This window comes from Carassius carassius, chromosome 4 (genome assembly GCF_963082965.1).
Source record: "Carassius carassius chromosome 4, fCarCar2.1, whole genome shotgun sequence".
NCBI classification, from domain to species: domain Eukaryota; kingdom Metazoa; phylum Chordata; class Actinopteri; order Cypriniformes; family Cyprinidae; genus Carassius; species Carassius carassius.
The window spans coordinates 38,820,120-38,842,353 of record NC_081758.1 but is presented as its reverse complement, the minus strand read 5'-3'; the positions used below and the strand labels follow the sequence as shown (position 1 = coordinate 38,842,353).

The 22,234-nt window shown below is 37.5% G+C and overlaps 1 protein-coding gene across 1 annotated transcript in view; it reads right to left on the bottom strand.

The window, feature by feature from the left end:
• Positions 1–623: 623 nt before the first annotated feature.
• Positions 624–22,234, bottom strand: part of LOC132140004 (calcium-binding protein 7-like) — a 44,254-nt gene continuing 22,643 nt past the window's right edge. Inside the window, exons 2-5 of the mRNA XM_059548754.1 lie at positions 6,975–7,118; positions 3,767–3,879; positions 2,246–2,396; positions 624–1,907 (exon numbers count right to left, since the gene is read on the bottom strand). Coding sequence (XP_059404737.1) covers positions 1,777–1,907; positions 2,246–2,396; positions 3,767–3,879; positions 6,975–7,118 — 539 coding nt within the window. The 3' untranslated portion in view covers positions 624–1,776. The remainder of the gene's footprint in view (positions 1,908–2,245; positions 2,397–3,766; positions 3,880–6,974; positions 7,119–22,234) is intronic.

Genomic DNA, 22,234 nt, shown 5'->3' with positions numbered 1-22,234 from the left:
GGGGTGCTGCGCCAGATGACCTGGCCTCCACAGTCACCGGACCTGAACCCAATCGAGATGGTTTAGGGGTGAGCTGGACCGCAGACAGAAGGCAAAAGTGCCAACAAGTGCTAAGCATCTCTCAGGGAACTCCTTCAAGACTGTTGGAAGACCATTTCAGGTGACTACCTCTTGAAGCTCATCAAGAGAATGCCAAGAGTGTGCAAAGCAGTAATCAAAGCAAAAGGTGGCTACTTTGAAGAACCTAGAATATGACATATCTTCAGTTGTTTCACACTTTTTTGTTATGTATATAATTCCATATATAATTCCACGTGTTAATTCATAGTTTTGATGCCTTCAGTGTGAATTTACAATTTTCATAGTCATGAAAATAAAGAAAACTCTTTGAATGAGAAGGTGTGTCCAAACTTTTGGTCTGTACTGTATATATATATATAAAACAATAATCCATGCGTAATCCAAACCACTCCAGTCTATCAATTAATGTCTTGTGAAGACGTTAAGGACATTAACTTTAAAACTGGACAAAATATTTCATGAGTTAATAATTTACAATAATGCTTTTTCTAGGGAAAACATCCATCATCTGTTGTCCTCTCACATGAAAATCCACCAACATTTCTGTTGAATTTTTTTCACTTATAAACGGTGCTTGATCCATGCATATTTCTCTGTTGATTCAGATAAGATGACTTTTTTTGTGGAGAAAATAATATGGGTTATAGACTTGTATTTCAGTCGGAAGCAATGGTTTGAAGTTAAAAACATCCTGATGGAATACACAGCTTTTCACTACACAAGACACTTATTGTTGGACTGGGGTCGTATGGATTTCTTGTGGATTATTGTGATGTTTTAATCAACAGTTTGGACTCTCATTTTGACGGCACCCATTCACTGCAGAGGATCCATTAGTGAGCAAATGATGTAATGTTAAATTCTTGGATGGCCTGAAGGTGATTTTCATTTTTGGGTGATCTATTCCTTTAATACTTTACATGTATGTCACTAGTGGTATAGTATCACTTTTAGGATGTTTTAGGATGTTCCCCCTTTTGGCCATAATGAGTACGACAATAATCATTTCAAGCATGTGCAATTGGTAAAAACCAACAATAGTTACTGGACAAACACAAGACTAACATTGCATGACATGAGCATGCCCTAAACAGCCCTTATTCTCATGCAAGGGGGTCAGTATACTGGATGTAAAAGATGTCACAATCGGCCTCTTCTGCATATCCAACTCTTCATACATGTGAGACGGGTCTTTCTTTGGAAAATTTGTTTTGGGGTCTAATATATAGATGAATGGATGCACAGCTGAGCTCTACTGGTACATCCAGGCTATTGTAAATCCATGCATCGTCATGCATTAAAGAGTAGGATCCTCGGTTGTAGATATCCATGCGGCTAAACTCACCCAAAACATATTGAGAGCGGTTGAAGGGGAAACTTTCCGTTAGAGTCCGTTACAATATAAACTTCATCTTCCTCTCTTTTCATGTACTTTTTATCATACCTTTTTGGGTAAAACACAGTATGTGTGCGTTTATATATCTGTGTGCATTACGTTTGCTGTCAAATATGAAAAATTCTGTCCAGTGGAAGCCGTAGCTCGTCTCAAAAATATTCGTGTCACCACATTTGGATTTCATCTAAAAAAAATGAACTTTTAAGCTGCTCCAGTTTGTGTGTGCAATGTTTTTTTTTTTTTTTGTCACTGTCATATGTTATATTGAATTGAATCAACGTTGTTATCGGTCCATTCCGTTACTTCATGCCACTGCGAAGCACCTGATTGGCTGCGATAAGCATGACACTGATGATGAAAGCGATCGCGAAGGCGCAGATCAGACTCTTCCGTACGCATGTTTGCTTCACCTGCTGGGTTGGACTCTCCGCTGAAGAAGCAGAGAGAAATGAATCAGAAGATCAGGAGGAATAAAGTGTTTAGACAAGGTTTGGAGTTGATTAACTGAAATGAAATTAAAAATGTGGGACATTGTGACCAAAACGTGTTTGAAAGATAGTATACATTACTGTATGCTTCGCCAAAAAAGTAAATAAAACTGACCCCAAACAATTGATTGGTAGTGTATGCATAGATCAAGATATTAATATTTTCGGTGGGTCTTCATGCACCAAACTGTTAATGAAAAAGATAATTTTCACAGCAAAGTAATAATAAGTCAACTTGTATTTCAGCCAGAGTTGTGCATTAAGAAAAAAACATTCTTACTGTCAATGTCAACCTGGCAGTCCTCAGGATTCTCGATGTGATTCTCCTCTGTCATAATGATATTCTCAATGTCCTTCATAGTCAGGTGGTCACAGAAGGTGTCATATAAGAGTCTCTTCAGCTCTTCCACAGTCAGCTTCTGCATATCACACTAAAAACAGAGACAAAACAGTAGGATTTCATTTTGAAATTCTATAATGTTTAATTATTATAAATGCATTACATTTATGCATTTAGTAGATGCTCTCATCCAAAGCATTTAAGGTATACATTTTTATCAGTTTAGTCAGGACCACTCTGTTTGATTAAGATTATTGTAAAGGTCCTGAACATTTCTTTGGTGGCAGGTTTCACTCTGAAGGGTTCAGATTCTGAGCTGTCCACAAGCAAACCTCAGTGAGGTTTGAACCCCCTGAAGCCTAAGCAATAATCAGAATTTTTAATAAAACAGGAATTATATAATCCATGCAGAGTAATACAGCACTGCAAATAAAACTGGATAGATTGAGACAGTGAGCTGGATAGATGATATATCTCCGTGGGGAAGCAGTTACGTCTAAATGTATCTTTATGAGGAGGACCTTGGGACGGAGGATGGGTAAACACATGTCTGTGAGATTGGATGAATTTAAACATCTTGTTAATTGATAGTGGGAGGAGTTACGATCAGTTGATTGTCGGCTGGTGGCTGGCTGTCATGCCGTGGTCTGCCTGAACTACGCTTGAGCTCCATTCAGTTGCTCAAACTACATTTCATGCATTCATGCAACTTGATCAAACTTTATTAAAAGTCAAATTATTAAACAACATATGCAACCCATTTTATTTCTAGAATGTCTCATATTTCATGATTTTGTCCATTAGGAATGGACTTAAGGACAGACGAGAAGTCATTTTTCCAGAAATTTGTTTTGTTTTTCATGCATTTTGATTACAAAGACAATCATCTGTCCTTTGAAACAACATGCACTGATGAATTTCTGACCAGGAATGTTTCGCAAAAAAAGTAGATGAGGTTGATTTAGATTTCAGTGCACATATATTCATAGCTCTGAACTCATATTCACACAGAGAGATGTTTAAGAGGGAGACCCCGTAGCTATTTGGGGTCAAACGCGCTGCTACAAAATGCACCAGCAGCGAGCCGTGATTAGAGAAGCAAACCCTTTGGGGGAACCACCATATGGCCCTTACAAATTATATTCTGCTCTTCTCCCTCAGAGACATGCAGCGGAAGGGACTTATGAAATCTATTAATAAATCTTGCTTAAAGTCACATAGCAATATATCTGATTCTGTACTGAAATGTATTCAGATATGCAGATTTGGCTCATGTTTAAAGGATAAGAAGCCCTTTATATGAATCAATTCCCATAAGGTGATTCATGTCTGTTTGTTGGATTTCATAGAGAGCATTGAAAGTGTATCTAATCTGGTTTCTTTGTGTGACAGGGAAAGACGGAAGCAGCAGACTTTGTGCCTGTTGTCACTTGGAATAAGACAGGAGTGGCTAATAATCACCTTCCAGAACACAGAGTCAAAATTGGTTCCGTTGAACTTGTCAGGCATCCCAGCAGCCGAAAGTTTGGGCCCCAGGAGAGTAACGAATTCCTCAAAATCCACCTGGCCGTCTCCTAAAAAACAGAGCGAGTATCAGATGCATTCTAGCACCACATTAAGTGACAGAAACTTGCTATGAAGAACTAAACTCAGAATGCCTCCACTGAGCATTGAGGTTTCAATGTGATGTGTTATTTCATTTAATAAAGAATTTAAATGGGATGAAAATAAATGATATCCTTGCAAAGTCTTTAAATAATATGAATTATCCATAAACATGTTATCGAAAGCTATAAGAAAGTCTGTGAAAAGCTAATAATAAATTTAATCGTAAAAATAAAAAAGCACAATGAATAAACAATTTAAAAACAAAAACAAAACAAAAAAATCTAAATGAAACACTTACTAAAGTGTATTAAGTAAAAACTGTACTTTAGGTCAAAGGGGTTTGACGGAGAAAAAAGTTTGGGAATACTGGTAATAGAGTATAGAAACATAAGATGATATAAATAATCAATAGAATTTTGTTGTTAACTAATAATAATCATATTTAATATATAGTTTTTGATTAATAATTATTAATAATGTAATTTACAATTATTATGAAAACTAATGATAATGATTATGTGGTTAAATTTATCGAGCTGAAGACCAACTCTGAGACGTTCTTTAAAACACCGCCACTACAGCCATCAAAGCAAAGCTTTTGCCTTCGATTCATTTCAAGACAATTACTGTCAAACTTCAAAATGCCTACTGTGAACAGTGTTCTCATTATTAGCAAATGCATAATCCCTATGTCTCCATGCATTGTGAAGAATATGATAGTTTGGAGCAGTAAAAGGTATTACTGAATATCTGTCAATTGCACTTGGTATTCCTACAGCACCACTAAATGCATCAAATTGGTGTCTGGTGGGCTTCCTTAAAGGGATAATTCACCCTAAAACTGAAAATGTAAAAATTTGCTCACCCTTATGTTGTTTCAAGCTTTTATCTTCCGCAGAACACAAAAGACAATAGTTTGAAATAAAAACTTGGAGTCATCTCTTCTTTTCTGTTCCTCAGAATACAAGTTTGGGATGACAAAAGCAAATGAGCACATATTCACTAAATATTAACATTTTTTCATGAACCATCTATTACTACAAAACAAACATTTAAAAAGTGTAGACATGCTAGAGTAAAAACCTGTAATTGGTTAATGCTGTAAGTTATCTCACTATATATATTTTTAAAACTTTAATATTATGTTTTATAGTAAAATACTGTTAAATTTAGTTTTTGAAAGTCATCTTACAATTAACTTTGAAAAATCACAAATTGTCATTCCAAGAAATTCGATTTGACTGTTTTTCACTGAAATAACTTAGTCTTTGGTTATCAGTTGTGAACATTATAGTTTTATATTACATCTTACATTGTTAAATTGTTTTGTATTGTGTGAAAATAATATTTGATTTATAATGTTGTTTTTCATTAAAGGGGTTATATGATGTTTCTAAAAGATCATTATTTTGTGTATTTGTTGCAATGAAATGTGTTTATACAGTTTAAGGTTAAAAAAACACATTATTGTCCACATACTGTACATTATTGTTTCTCCTCTATGTCCCGCCTTTCTGAAATGCGTTGTTTGGATCTTATATGCTGTTTAATGTTTCATGATTCATTATTTTACATCTGCTTACACACTAACCACATGTTTCTGCTTTTTCTTTGCCGTTTTTTGATCCAGTCATTCAGTATTCTTTCAGAATATACATAATAGTACCTCCTAGTGTATAACAGTGAAAACACTGAAAGCTGGAAAATTCTGTCAATGATGGGGAATATAGCCCCTGTATGGGCCTCAAGTTTAGGCCCTAGCCCAGCCCTGGCCCAAGATGCTCAGACCCTAATCCGGCCAATGTCCCAACAGCTTATCAGAATTACCGACCCGAGTCCAACCCGAGCCAGTGTTTTTCCCCCTTCTGCCAAAACAGCTTATATTACTGTTCCAGCTATTAAAATAGTTCCGTTTTGTATGTAATGGCAAAGTGACTATATTTCATTTAATTTTTTATTAAGTTAATTTAGAAAAAATGTTTGGAGCAGTTTTTGTTTTTTAGAGTAAAGACCAAGCGGCCTTCTCAAATCATCACGACTTAAAATAAAATCTATAGATGTAAATTAGTTCAAGTATATAACAATGCTTAAAATGGTTAAACCTAGATAAATATGAACTATATCCAATATTGTGTGTGGAGAGTGCAAACTGAAGCACAGCTTCATAAAGGTAAGAGTAATACATCATTCGTAACTGTAAAGGGTCTACTTTTATTTGTGTGCACTCACAATATCAGCAAAACGTTGTGCTTTTATGAAATAAAGAAAGCAAACATGATGTGCTTTCTGCCGTCTTTTCTTGAACAGGAGCGTTTCACAAAAATGAAACGAAACTCAGCGAATACATTCCTCACAGCCATGATAAATATATCTATAGAAAGCTATAAATTACCACTTAATGAAATAAAACAAATAAAAATAAATCTCTTTCATTATAATCATAATCCATAAACATGCACTTCTCACTAAAGGCGCGTCTAATGAAGAGGTGGCGAGTCAGGTTCGCAACTTCATCCTTGCGAAACCGACTCAGAAAACACTATTTATTAGTAAATATTTAAAATATCTCCTTCCTCTTTTCCCCTGACACATTTATGGTAATTACTTTTGCTGATGCTTTGCGGCAAGCTTAAGGCTATTGCATGCATTTGAATGCATAACTGTTCAGCTGCACTGATGGAATGCACCATACATGCTGCTGCTGGCAGGACACTACACACAGAGCCGCTCTTGACAGATGCAGCAGCACGGTCTCGTGCTTTTTTCGACCCGCGCAGCAATTTTTTCATCACTAATTGATGGATGTCTAAAATATAAAATAAGGAGAAGCCTAAAACAGGCCCGAGGCCCAGCATGCTTCTGAACTCTGACGTGAAAATTGGCCCAAAGCCTGGCCCAAGGTGGCATAAAAAGTTGGGGCCCATCAGGGCTTGGGATGAAATGCAGAGGGAATGGGGAACGGTTGAATAAAATACGTGATTATAATTTTTTTTTTTTTTTAGCTTTTCTGGTCTTTTCAGCATGGTACCCCATTCATAGTCTTGTGTATGTGACTCCTCACCATCCATGTCGAGTCTTTGAATGATGACCTCCAGCTCGACCTCATTGGGCATGTACCCTAGAGAACGCATGGCCAGGCCGAGTTCCTGCTTTGAGATGAAGCCATTTCCATCTCGATCAAACACCTTAAATGCTTCCCGGATTTCTGAGGAAGACAGCAACACACAGATCTGTAAGATGGTGATTTATATGTCCAATATTATAACTATTAGTCTACAACTTTGTTATAAGAGACATATATTAAAATCATCACACTCAAGTGGCTCAAAGAAAATGGATGATTGCAGTATATTGATTTTTCACACAATAATTCACTTTCAACTTCAGCAGAGTGCAGTCCTGCTTGACTTGATTGATTTAAAACAAAAGAAGAGGATGATTTCCATTGAATTCGAACAGGCTTGTTTAAAGGCGTTAAAATGCTGCAATATATATGCTTGGTTGAGCCAACTTGTTTCACCGTATATGCGTTATACATCATCATTAAGTCATTTGCAATTTTCCACTTGTCACACCATGATGCCATATTCATAATTATGAAATATGAGCCACTCTGGCTGCAAGATATTACTATAAATCCAGATAATATATTCAATACGGAATTTGAACAGGAGTAATCGCTACTGTGGTTTGCTCACTTTGCTGTAGGTTTGATAAATGGCTATTTGGATATGGGGTCCAAACAAAAACAGCATATTAAATCTATCACTCCCCTGAGTGAAGGGAATTAGGGAGGAAATAAGAGAAAAGTACAAGAAATGATGGTACTGCAGTCCAAATAAGCCAACAGCAACATATGGTGAAAGCAACTTTACTCTGCATTATACGGTGGAAGTCAGCAGATTTCAAACGGAAGCAAGGCCTGGGCTCTAATTTGCTCATTTCAAAGGAAAACAATTTAGCTGCAAGCAACACATTTGGAGGCCGATTTTTTTATTATTTTTTTTAAAGAAAAATAACATGGTTCTAGGATGCCCTATCAACCAGACGATAGAAAAGACTGAATATTCAGAGTCATTAGCATTTGATTATAATGATTATTAACATGCTCATTAAGCACTGGGCAGTCGTGGCCTAATGGTTAGAGAGTCAGACTTGTAACAGAAGTCAAGGGATTGAGTCTCTGTACAGGCAGGGATTGTAAGTGGGGGAGTGAATGACCAGCACATAATGCAGACCACAAATTCCCAGTATGGGACACCATACTAGGGTACACTTCACTTCACATTAACAACGACAGGTAGGAATTAGTTTCAATAATGGTTATTTTAGTCATTTTTAAGAAAATAAAACAATGCAATTTAATTGTCAAATGATAAAATAGTTTTGATCAGAAATACAAAAAAAAAATGTGTTTAAATAGATATTTAATGGCTATTAGATGTTTCACAGATGCAATCCAATAATAGGCCTTAAGCATATTTCAACAATACTAAACAAACAAACAAACAAACAAACATGTTAACTACTTTGAACAACCAGTAACTGGGTCAAAGATGAAAAGGGGTTTTCAAGCATCAAAACAATAAAATTTTAATACAGCTTAAATTTTATTTGTACATTAAAATCTGTCTTATTTTCAAAAAAAAATTAGCGAAAATAATGATTCTCATTGATTTTTTACGGTGGCCGAGACAGCTCAACACGCTGCAACTTAAGAAAACACATGCAAATTGAAAAAACATCAGCAAATGAAGAAAACATCTTCATCAGTTTGACAACACAAGTGTTGCAAATCATCACAACACATGCATATAGCTAAACGCGCTGCAAATCCTTCACAACACATGCATATAGCGAAACGAGCTGCAAATCATCACAACACATACATATAACGAAATGCGCTGCAAATCCTTCACAACACATGCATATAACGAAACGAGCTGCAAATCATCACAAAACCTGCATATAAAAAACGCACTGCAAATCATCACAACACATGCATAAACGAAACAAGCTGCAAATCATCACAAAACCTGCATATAACAAAACGTCTTATTTTGTTATATGCAGGTTTTGTGATGATTTGCAGTCATTCACTGTAATAGTTCAAATAACAAAAGAACTTGTGAGGCATATTCAGGACCAGAGTCATTAAACGATGGAACATTATTTCACCCGTATTTAGATCTTTTATTTCCACAAAAGTTATTTGAAACATTAAAGCAGACACTTTTAATATGCTAATATGCTTTTTTATGTATATAAAATTTTTGTGAACTAATTTGATGTGGACACCAAAACGAGAGACGTCTTGTCTTTGAACCAACTATACAGCGTTCGATTAATTCAAGTTTTAATATACTAAATGTACTAAAGTTTTAATAATAATAATAAAATAACAAAATAATAAAGAATTAAATTAAATGGTAATAACATTTAAGTGTTTTAAAACATTCAAGTCTTCAATTTAATAAATAAAAAATTTCTAATAGTTACTTCTGGACTACATAAATACTGTAGACAACAAGCCACTTGTCTGAATATATTCTGAATGACAGACAGGCAATTACTGCTATGCAAAGGATTTGAGACTTTTTAAGGGACCTCCATCATACAGTGACTCAGAAAAACATGTTATTGCAAATATTCATGACAAACAGAAAACTGACATTTACTTGACTTCCCAAATTATGGTCACACTTTATTTTAAGGTCCAATTCGCTATTAACAAACCATTAACTACAAATTCTGTGTCAATTAACTCCTATTTTGCTGCTTATTAATAGTAAGTAAGGTACAGTAATTGTTAAGTTTAGGTATTGGGTAGGATTAGGGTTGTAGAATATACTCATGCAGCATATGTGCTTATAAGTACTAATAAACAGCCAATATGTTAATAATAGGCATGCTAAATTTTAAAGAAGTGTATCAGCATTCTTTTAGACTGACTGATTTGCTCTAAACTTTAGCCTTCAACTTAGTTTGAGAAAGGAGAAGTGTACCCTTCTGTCATTGCATAATGAATATGTGATGCTATGAAGGAGTTGTTTGGAAAAGAGAATCAGGCCTCTGTCACAAACACCTCTTAACTCAGCTTATAAAAAAACACGATGTGTGAAATGTGGGGAATTTGGGAAACTACCAAGGCTCCATAGTGGACTCAACAATGTTCATTGTGCAAAAAGCTTTTGGGAAACCCACCTCTGTCTGTTGCTAGGCAACTGCACAACTGTTCCAAACCACTATTACAAGGGATGTGATTAGACCAAAGCCCTTCCAGAATGATAGCGCACACCTGTCACAGTATATCAAAAAGTTGTAGCCGCTCATAAAAATAGCAGTTTCTATAAAAATAATAATGATATCTATGAAAGTCTAGCATGTGCCTAAAATGATCCAGTGTGGCATGTTTTCAACCATGCAACTTAAAAAAAATATATATAGCTTTTCAGAACTTTGTAAGGAGTAATTCAAAAACATTTTACTCACCCTCAGGTCATCCAAAATGTAAACAAGTTTGCTTTTTCATCAGAACACATTTATAAAAATCTAGCTTTACATCACTTGCTCTACAATGGTTCCTCTGCAGTGAATAGGTGCCGTCAAAATGAGAATCAAACAGCTGTTAAAAACACCCTAAAAATCCACAAGTAACCAACACCACTCCAGTCCCTCAATTAACATCTTGTGAAGTGGAAAGCTGCATGTTTGTAAGAAATAAGTCCATCATTAAGCTGTCCCTTAATTTCTCTCCAGATTCAGACGAGACAACCTTTTCATTGGAGAAAGCATCATTATGAATTATGGAATCATTTTAATCATAAGTAATAGTTTGAAATTAAAAATGTCTTAACAGTGGATTTATTTACTTTAAACAGGTATATTTTTACTTCACAAGACATAGATAGTCTGGAGTGGTGTGGATTACTGTGATGTTTTTATCAGCATTTTGGACTCATTCTGACAGCACCCATTCACTGCAAAGGCTCCATTGGTGAGCAATGGATGTAATGCAAAATTTCTCCAAATCTGTTCAGATGAAGACACAAACTCATATACATCTTATATGGCCTGGGGTGAATACATTTTCAGCAAATACATTTTTGGGGGGTGGAAATTATACTTCTGTCATCATTTACTCATGATCATGTTTTTCCTAGTTTTAATGACTTTATTTTCAACTGGAAACACAAAAGAGACTCAAAGAATTTCAAAGCACACTATCATCAAGGATTATCAGTGTAAAATTATGTAAGGTATCATATTCACTTCAAAAGACTTGCAATATAGCAACGTTTTTGGAAAAGAAAAGTTTTTGATTGTGTTTTGCAAAAGAAAGAAATTCATACAGGTTTGGAATGACATGAGGTTGAGTGAATAAAAATATTGTAATTTCTCTGCACATCGCAAAGCTGTATCAGTGACTCTGTTTTCAAATGACTAGGTTTCGAAATATTCATCATTCAACTCCGTTAAACAGGAATGTTTGAACAGCTAATGTTTTATTTACTGTTTTGATCAAAATTAACCAAAAACCATTGTGCCTTGACCCACACCTGCATTATAATTTACATAATTACAACATTCAGCCCATTGCACATGTAATGTTTATAAACAGAATTACACTTTTTTGTCTTTGAAATAACACAGATGTTTTTCAGCAAATTTATTGGCATTATTTGTATGTGCTTTTGTCCTTTTAATTATTATTTTTTTTAGATTTCTATATTGTTTAGTTTTTTTTAATGTTTTTTATTAATTTTTAACAATATTATTAACAATTATTTATTTCAGTTAGTTGCCAAGGGAATCTATTTTTTTTCCATCTTATATTTCCCCTTTGTGAATGGAGCTTTATTTCAGTTAATAGTTTTAGTTTAACAATAACAACACTAATTAAGACTAACATTTCAATATCTATATTACTTCAAACACTTTCTTTTAATCTCAAACCACATAAATTCACCCGAAGACATCCTAAGGGATCTCCTAAAAAGAAAGCTCTAGCTAGCTCTACTTTAAATTTGTCATTCTCCGATGTTGTTTACTTCTGAACATGTACACTAACTATACTGCAAAATATGAAATAAATAAAAACAGTCAATGTTTGCCTGATATTTTATAACTGTCATCCAGTCCCCACACAGAACTAGTCAAAACAGTGTTTTCCACTTTGGGTAACAGATGCATACTGTATATAAAGTCTTGGAGAAGGAGTAACTATAGAAGAGAGATGAAGGAAGTTTTCTTCAAAGAGAGCTAATTAATCATTTTCCTGTGCTAACTTTCTCTTTGTGAGCCTCTTATAGAGGGATTAAACTGACAAAGTCAAGACGGGGTGTAAATGCAAATCGCTGCTCAGAAAGAGAGAGATCATTTATCTATACTTCTCTTTCTGTCCTACAGTGAGATATCGGATGTACAGAGAAGAGTTGAATCCCATTTCAGCTCCCTCTCATATGGCAATCATATCTGATGACCATATGCTCAGGGGTTTGCCAATGCATTCTGACAGTAAGAAACAGATTCTATGTAACTGTGGTGTTTAATTTTACAGATTTAATTTTAGAGACCAAATATTCTTATACAAAGCATTGCTGCTTACAGTTTTTCTCAGTTGCTTTGGTACATTTCTCTAATTATTCTTGAGATTTGCAAAACAGTAAGTGCATTTCTCAAAACAACTCGTACAAATAGCAAAACACAATGGATTACCTGCAAAAGCCAGTCTCTTGCTCAAAATCCTTAGTTCATCTCTCAAAAATAAATATCTGTGTCAATGAACATGTCAGTGCCATCAGAATGACAAGTCCTTGTGTCATAGTTTAAGGATAAGACAGTCAAATTGCTTAGTCATGTTGTCAATATAACTGATCTATATTCTGATGTAAACTACTGTATTGAACAGAATGCCATTTGCTTATGTATGCCATATATCCATTTCAAAAGTAGTATACATTTACACATTACTGTATGTGGGATATTGATTGAAAGAGACTGGATAGAATTGACAGTTACACTTTTACAGTACTAGTGGTCTGACCAAAAATAAAAAAATAAACCCTTTACAATGTTTTTGTGATATAGAAAAGGAAAAGGAAATATGGGCACAAAGATGAAAATAGGTCCATTTTCAGAATTTGTAACTCTTGTGTTGTCCTCTGTCTATACAGTATAAGCTTTCCAACTGAAGATTCATGAGATGAACCTTTGAGCTATTTCAGAGAAATGGTTTATCATTGGTTTATCATCTACATTATCTTCATTAGTAAAGATACACTTGCACAATTCATGACAAATTTACAAAAAGTCTAATAATAATGTGTAAAAATAAAAATAAAAAGTGTGCTTGGCAGTTTGTGACAACTAGATTAACCATTTTGCATTTAATGACTTATACGATGAACAAAAGACTAGATGTTTTGAGGGGTAAGACATTGCACAGAAAACTATATAATACATTTTGAGCGACATGACATTAGCAACTGATAATGTAGGAAACTGCAGATAAATGTGCGTAATCAATTGCATGAATGTACAAAGCAATCGCAACTTGTTCAAAAGAATGAGCAACTGGTTTTATGATGTGTATAAATGACTAAATGATGTGGAGGTTGTACAAGTAGTTTTGAGAATTTCATTTCTGTTTTGAAAAAGGCACCAAAGTGACTGAGAAAAACTGTAAATATATGTTTATTAATGGTCTGTTATTTATATCATTGCTATTTTGTTCCAAAATTATTTAAAGAAATAGTTAATGAACCCTTTAAGGGAATTATTTATGTCAGTGTCTGTTTAGATTTGACTTTTTAGCTCTGCCCACAGTACACCCCCAGGAACTCAATTGTTTTCAGAGAGATGCATACAGCTGTATCTTTTTTTTTATAAATCTGATTAAACTAAAGACTCTTCGGAGATATGAAGGATACAATATACTCTTTAGGTATTCAAGATTATCATGCAATCCGCATTTAAAGTCCTGCCAGCATTTACTCACTTTTATGTCAACCCAATCCATATAATTTATAACGAGGAGCAGAATGATTACACTTCTCATTTCCATATAGTTTCAGTAAATCTGGACATCATATGGTCCACATTTGTGTATCTTTATCATTTTCATTAGAGTTTGACCCTGCATACCTTTTCACTGTATGAAAAAGAGCAGAGTGAACCTTCTGCATAAATCTTTTTTTTTTTTTCAAACAAGTTTGAAATTGGGGTTAATGTTCATGATGTTCTGAGTCAGTGATTGTATAATGAAATCATGACATCACACTACCAACAATTCACAAAAGTGTTCGGATCACATTCTGCCATCGATTTCAAATGTCCTTTGCTGTACCTTTGTTGTCCTGGGATTTTTACTGATATTGAACCTCTGTGTTTAATCCCTGTGCAGCGTCCCTTTAAAAGTCCTGAGAGCTTGAAAGGGCTCGCAGGATCTTTATCATCTGAAGGGAGGGTGCTTCTAGTACACGCTGAAGCCCTGTTTGATGTATGAAGGTGCAGTTGCACTTCAAAGCTGTAATGTGTTCTCACTATTCTCATATAGAGATGCTATTGAAAGAGAAAGACATGAAAATGCATGTGTGGGGTTAAAGAACTGTCAAGCCTTCAACACAAACTGCTTTCTTTCTCTCAAACACACTTGCAAACAAATTATGCAAGGAAGACTTGAATATAATCCATTATGTATGCAATGGCTCACTCATTAGTTTTTCCATTTTAAGTTATTCATCAATTATGAATAGACAGACAGACAGAGCGATAGATAGATAGATAGATAGATAGATAGATAGATAGATAGATAGATAGATAGATAGATAGATAGATAGATAGATAGATAGATAGATAGATAGATAGATAGATAGATAGATAGATAGATAGATGGATGGATGGATGGATGGATGGATGGATGGATGGATGGATGGATGGATGGATGGATGGATGGATGCATTAATTCCTTCCAGCAATACTTTTAATGACTCCACTCCCACACTTGGCAATTCCCGTCAGCTATATTCCATAATCTCTTATTTCCCTGGTGGAGATCTATCAGTGGCGTACGTCCCCCTTCCACAGCAGGCTTCCCTCAGATGAGCTCTTTATGTAAAACTCTTAAAAATCAATTTCTTCAGAGACAATCTTAAACTTTGTGGGTTGACAATGAGAGTGTGTCTTTATACTAGCGTGTCTATGAGGGTCTATGCCTGTGTGTGCATGCCTCAGGACTATTTTTAAACATTTGTGGCAGGCTTAATCCATCTTGTGTGGTGAGAGGGCCCAGCAGATCTGAATACTACACTAACCATATTTTAACAAGACTCTGGAGTATTCACATAAGCATTAAATACAGCGCTGGGCCTCTGTTTTGGAGGGTGGTTACTCTTGTTTTGGATTCTGATCCTGTAAACCTCCAGAGGAGGCTAAATCACACATGGTTTTGGGGTTGTGGGAAAGCAGTTGCATGTGCCTCCCAGTCACCTGAATAAAGGCATCTAAAAATGGGAGTTAAGCAGTGAAATTCATCCCTATTTTTATCATGTTTCACTCTTATGCTTCATCATGTTTGAAAACATAAGGTCAGTGATGATAAAAGACTATCTAATCAACGCAATTTTTCTAGATTCTACTGTAAAATAAAGATAAAAAGATTAAGGGGTGAATTCACTGAGGATGAATTGTGTCTGCTGATGGCTCTGTTTATTTCCGAGCACTGTCTGCATTGTTTTATTGTCTGATTGACTAAAGGAATTATGCAAATCAAGTAACGGCATAACACAGCACAAAATCTGAACCAAACGCCATTTGCACGGTACGATTTCTACATTAAATGGTCCACAGTCAGAGCCAGTCTCTGGGAAGTTGTGGCCTAATGGTTAGAGAGTCAGACTCCCAATCGAAAGGTTGTGGGTTTGAGTCCCGGGCCGGCAGGAATTGTGGGTGGGGGGAGTGCATGTACAGTTCTCTCTCCACCTTCAATACCACGACTTAGGTGCCCTTGAGCAAGGCATCGAACCCCCAACTGCTCCCTGGGTGCCGCAGCATAAATGGCTGCCCACTGCTCCAGGTGTGTGCTCACAGTGTGTGTGTGTTCACTGCTCTGTGTGTGTGCACTTTGGATGGGTTAAATGCAGAGCACAAATTCCGAGTATGGGTCACCATACTTGGCTGAATGTCACTTCACTTTCACAGTCTCTACAGATTTTTCTAAACTCTCCACTATATAATTAAATAAAAAATAGGAAAAAGTCAACTTTCATTGAAGGACAGACCTAGTGAAACATGTTGTGGGTCAGCATTTACAACCTAGCAACTGTATAAAAACACTATAATCCAGTGTTGGGATACATAATTACATAATCAGATTACTTTTTTCAAGTAACTAGTACAGTAACACATTACTTTTTAATTTACACAAAAATATTTGAAGCTAAAGCTCAAATCTAACTGAACTGGGCCCGGTTCCCCGATAAAGCTCACTCTTAGCGCGCTAAGAAGACATCGAAAGATATATCTTACCAAAGTTGTTGATGTTTCTAAGTGTGTTCCCGGAAGTGTCCCTTAGGAAGCTTCTTAACACGCTGCCTCTTACGTCCTACGTTACAAGAGCGCTGTCCAAAGTCAGGGTGCTGAATTAGTTGGCATCGATTGCTCATGAATCGATTTTCCACTTCACGCGAAGGTGCATTACAGCGTTAAGAAAGACAACAAGTTCTATGCAAATGAAACATTCCTCAAATTATTACAGTAACATTTATTTTAACATAGTTTAAGTTATCAGTAGAATATAGACTATAAATTAAATTATCAAATGGTCAGTAATATGTTCACACGATAGGCTATGTTGTGACGGTTAGACGAACCGGGTATCCCTCACTAATCATCCACCCTCCTTATCCCGTTGTGCCGCTTTTTGACATGGGTTTAACGACTTATGAAAATTATATAATACACTTTTATATTAATGGTAAGGTACTTTACAATCAGAATTGATTGGCAAACAGTTGCAGTTACTTCTGTTTAATGCGGTATTGATTGCAATTGGTTTATGTTTTTAATAAAAAGCAACCTATCTACAGTGAACAGAGAGAGAGAGAATTAGATACAAAATATGCTGGGGAAGCAACGTAAACAAGGACACCAAGCTTCTCATCAGGGAACTTGAAGTTTTGCTGGACCTTGCCACCAAGTCGAAGATCACACTCCTATGGTCCACTATAACCTGCATGTTTATGGTCGCGTATCCCTTTCGCGATATTTCCTCCCGATCAATCACTGATGGATTGGCGATAGGGATGAGTGTGCCATCCACCAGGATGTAATCCCCGGCATGGCGCAGAAGGGCGTTGGTGACTGTGTGGACACACCTCCACACCGAGGTCTTGATTAGGCCGTAGCCCTCTCCCACGACCTCGATGAATCTCTCTGTAGCAAAATAAATAAATAAATAATAATAACAATAATAAAAAAACGTAGCGCTGGGCTTCAGGGCTTAAAGCAGAATTCCGCCGCGTTAGCCTGGCCAGCGCAGGTCTGGGAAGGTCCAGCTGCTCCACAATGAGTTTTCTTGGGAGGGGATTTTTTTTAATATAGCCACGTCAGGCAAAATGTCAAAAGGGCTTAAGTTTTGCCGAATAAAAAAACTGACATGGACTAAATGGCTCCGAGTCCGGCTCCGTCTTTGATTCAACACAAGGACATGTTGGATCGCTGCCATAGTTGGTCGCTTACTGGACACCACCGTGCTTACCCATTTAAAGATCTTAGCCATTTAGAGCCAAATTGTTTGCCAGATTTTAATTATCAGAAAAATGATTGCCAATTCGCTTTAATTACATTACGAAAAAGCCTAGGCTAATTACCACCATATTAATTCTGTAACCACATAAAGTCAACTTCATAAATAGGCCTGTATCCATTGCGAACATAATTTATTATGAGTCTTAAAAAATAACAGAAAATCATTGTTGAGCCACAAAATTGTCAACATACCATAGTTTGACTTGTACTGCGCTGCGCTGATTTCTAAAGACTGCTGTACAGTAGCGTCATGAGCTCAAATATATATTTAGCGTACGAACGTGTCGGGAACCGTGCCATAAGGTTAAGAGAGAGGTTAAGGAATAGGTTAAGAACTACTTAGCGATAAAAACGTTTTGGGGAACCGGGCCCTGCTCATTTCATCATCGGGCAATGGAAAAAAAAAATCAACACACTGGTCAAAAAAAAAAAAAAACATTTTGTCACATCATGATTGATTGAATCCAGTGTGCATAGCTTCATAGGGATCTTCTGTTTTGATTCAAGGCTGTCATTGTGTTGTACAGTACACTCGCATCATTTAATTGCACTTAGTTCAAAAGGCCCTTTAGAAAAATTTATCTTACGCAGAATTAAAGGTTAACTTGTACTGAACCCAAAAACATCCATTTAAATGCATGTTAAACTGATTTTTAAATTCATTTAAAAAGTTTTAAGATGTTTTTTTTTTTCATCTTTATATTGTTTGGAGCATTAAAAGTAATTTAAAAGATATTTCATTCCTAAGTTATGTCCTCGGTAGAGGACAATGGGACTCAATTTCTTTCAAAAAATAAAAAGACATGAGTAGACATGCATAGGCAAAAATAACAGAGCTTTTAAAGCACCAATACATAATATTTTATTTATTACTTTTTTGTAAAATAAGTCATTCCAGTAACTTTGTTGCCAGTTACTTACTGCTTAATGGAAGTGCTTTTACATTTGCCAAAAAAAATTGAACTTTTATATTAAAAATCAAACAAGTAAGACCAGTCCAGATGAGAAAAAGCAAAAATAAAATAAAATAATAAAAGATCACTTCAGAATGCAGAATAGAAACTTTAAGACCGAAATCATGGCGAAATGTTAAAGAAATATATAAAAAAAAATGTATGACACAATGAGTAGCAATGACTGTTCAGTGACAACTTGAAAAATGACAAATAAAATAAAATAAAATACAGGTGCACTGACCCCAGAATCATCACAATTAAAAGAACCAAAGATTTAAACTACTTCAGTCTGTGTGCATTGAATTTATTTATTACATGAGTTTCACAATTTGACTTGAATTACTGAAATAAATCAACTTTTCTGCGACATTCTAATTTATTGAGATGCACCTGTACATAAGCCTTGTACACTAAATTCCCAGTACCCTGAAGCAAAACAATAGATGTGTGGAACAGAAAACAGAAAAAAATGTATGTGGTTATCTATTAAAATTCTTACCATCCTCTCCAATTAACATTTTGCATAAATAATAAATATTAAAATAAAAAATCATATTTGCGTGAACTATTCATTTAACTCATGAAATGTGTGTACATGATTGTAATAAAACATTAAATCATGTAGATTTTGCAATATATACTCTAATTTGTTTTTTTTTAAAAGTGTCCAATGCCTACACTGAATGACTTGAGCCACATGGTTTCATGAAATTTGACTTCAATAAAATGAGATTCTCTTTTGTCAGTTCTCATCCTGATAATTGCAGGGTGACAGAAGTTTGACTCAAGGCGGAAGGCAGATGTCTGCAGTCATCGTCAAACATTCACAAAGGAACGCTGATCTGCTGTCTGAAAAACTGCTCCTAAAAATCTATCACGGGATTTGAAAAGAAGAGAGGAGAGAGAATGATAAAAGCTCAATGAGACCACAGACATCTCATTTGTTACTTTTCCCTCTTTGGCATCTTCTGATTCAGTGTACTCTGAGCCCTCAGCCTGCTTACATTTTTAGAGCTGGCTCTGTAAATCCTGATCCAAAATTTATATCACAACGTTGTCTCTGCTCCTACATGTAGTGTGATTTGAGAGAGCCGTATTTGACCTATATGAACTTACACCCCCATAAACGCCTACCCTCAACATTACAAGAGCCAATGTGAATCACAAAGCTCATGCAGACAAACCGCTGCTCTGGATAAGCTCCTAAAGCACCGATCACGCTGCCAGTCAGGATCTAAGCTGACATAGTAACATTCTGTATAACTACTCAAAAACATAACATTAAACACTTCACATGTTATTCAGAGTGTTTGTGTTTTTCAAAGGCTTTTGTCAGATTTTTTTATCAAAATAGTGAATCAAAGAAATGCTCTGGGTTCAATACATGTAAAAGTCAACACTACAGAAAAAAAGAAAGAAAAAGAACTGAAATGTTTACAATAATGCATTCACGTCCATTGTAAGTGCATTACTGTACACTTAATTTTTGTCTTACAAGCTGAAGAATTAAAAGCCCCTTTCACACTGAGCTTGACGTTTAGATTTTTTCGGTTATTTCAAGCCTGCACGATAAGTGGCACTGATTGAGAATGCATTTTACACCTGCACACTAGGTGGCGCAACCCACTATTCATTATACCACACAAAATTGAGACATAATTAAGAAAATCATTGTGCAGTGTCCAGAGGTTAATTGATTATAACAGAACTTTGTGAGGTGGCGATGAACTGAAGAGAGAAACAGCTTTTCTGTGATTATAAAGTGAGCACTCTTTGTGCACTTTCAGAGTTATATATAATCCATTCAGAATTTGCAGTAAAAAAAATGTTTAGATAGATAGATAGATAGATAGATAGATAGATAGATAGATAGATAGATAGATAGATAGATAGATCTATCTAGGCCAAGGTGATCTGAGGGTTACCATGTGGGCTTCCCCGACGAGCCAACCTCCTCGGGCCACACCCCCCTCACATACGCCGCAGCCGGTCGAGTTTCCGGATGAGTTTGCTGGACCCTCTCAGGCTCCTGACATTTCATTCGGGGCTCGCGAATTAGGACCGTATGTCTATTGCCGCATCACAAGGCGGGCTTGAGTCCTCGGGAGATGAGGATTCGGCTGCGTTGCCTCCTTCGGGAGTGCCAGCGTTGTCCGAGTCCGATCCCGAGCTGACAGCCGTGCTTTCCCGGGCAGCGGAGAGCATCGGGCTTGAGTGGAACCCTCCACCCTGTCCTGAGCGCTCGAGGCTGGATGATTGGTTCCTGGGGGCTGCTCATGCGGATCGCCAGCACCCCCCTCTGGTTCCTTTCTTCCCGAAAGTGCACCAGGAGGTAACCAGTTCATGGAAGGCACCTTTAACTGCCCGAAACCGTTCTGGTACTTCCTCCGCCTTCACTGCCCTCGATGGCAGGGCGGCCAAGGGGTATGCTGGGATTCCCCTGGTGGAGCATTCTGTTGCGATGCAACTGTGTCCACAGAGCGCCTTCGCTTGGCGTGGTGGTCCCAAGCTGCCCTCCAAGGCTTGTAAGTTCTCATCCACGCTTGTGGCAAAGGCTTACAGAGCTGCTGGCCAGGCCGCTTCTGCCCTGCGTGCCATGGCCTCACTTCAGGTCTATCAGGCCAAGCTGCTCCGGCAGCTGCACAAGGGCAGTGCTGACCCAGGGGTTTTGCAGGAGGCGCGCACTTCTACTGACTTCGCTCTACGGGCGACGAAGGTAACTGCATGTTCCTTGGGTCAGGTGATGTCCACTTTGGTGGTCCAGGAGCGCCACCTATGGCTGAAGGAGGATGAAAGAGGATGGCCTCTTCGGCAACGCGGTAGAGAGCTTTGCCCAGCAGTTCTCTGCCGCCCAGAAGCAGTCCTAGGCCATCAGACACATCCTGCCCCGGCAGCCCTCTGTTGCCTCCACCCTGCCGCCGGCGCAGCCGCCTCAGCCTGCTTGTCGCAGAGGGCGCCCCCCTGCGGCCTCCTCCACTCCTACTCGGCCACAGCAGCAGCCTTCACCCTGGCCGCAGCAAGGAGATGACCGCAGAAGGGCAGCGCAACCCGTCTCTGCCCCTAAGCCTGCCAAACGCCAGGCCAAGCGGCGTTCCTGAGACGGGCGACCCGGAGTTGGAGATGTCAGCTCGTCAGGAGACCACTCCGTAGCAGGACCACTCCTTCCCCCGGAGGAGGGCCGGGGGAGAATCCTTTGTTCTTGTTTTCTTTTTGTTCCGCCACTGGCCCTGCGGCCGGTGGTACCCAAACCTTCACTAAAAGAGCTGTTTCCTCTACCTCCGGGTCCCAAGAGGCCACGAACGACAGTTGGCGACGTGCTTCCTAGCGGCTCTCGTTCCCCTCTCCCCTTGCCAGTTTCCAGGCAAAGCAGGCCCGAGAACGCTCCGCCTTCTCATGCCCTCTTTGCTAGTGGGAGTCAGACGAGTGCCCGCACTCCGCCCCCGCTAAGGGACGCGATGCCTCCCATGCCGGGGCTGTCTGCTCCACCACGCTGCCCCACCATGGGTATGCCTGTAGTCCCCTTGATCCCGCTGGTTCGGTTTCTGGGAGCCTGGTT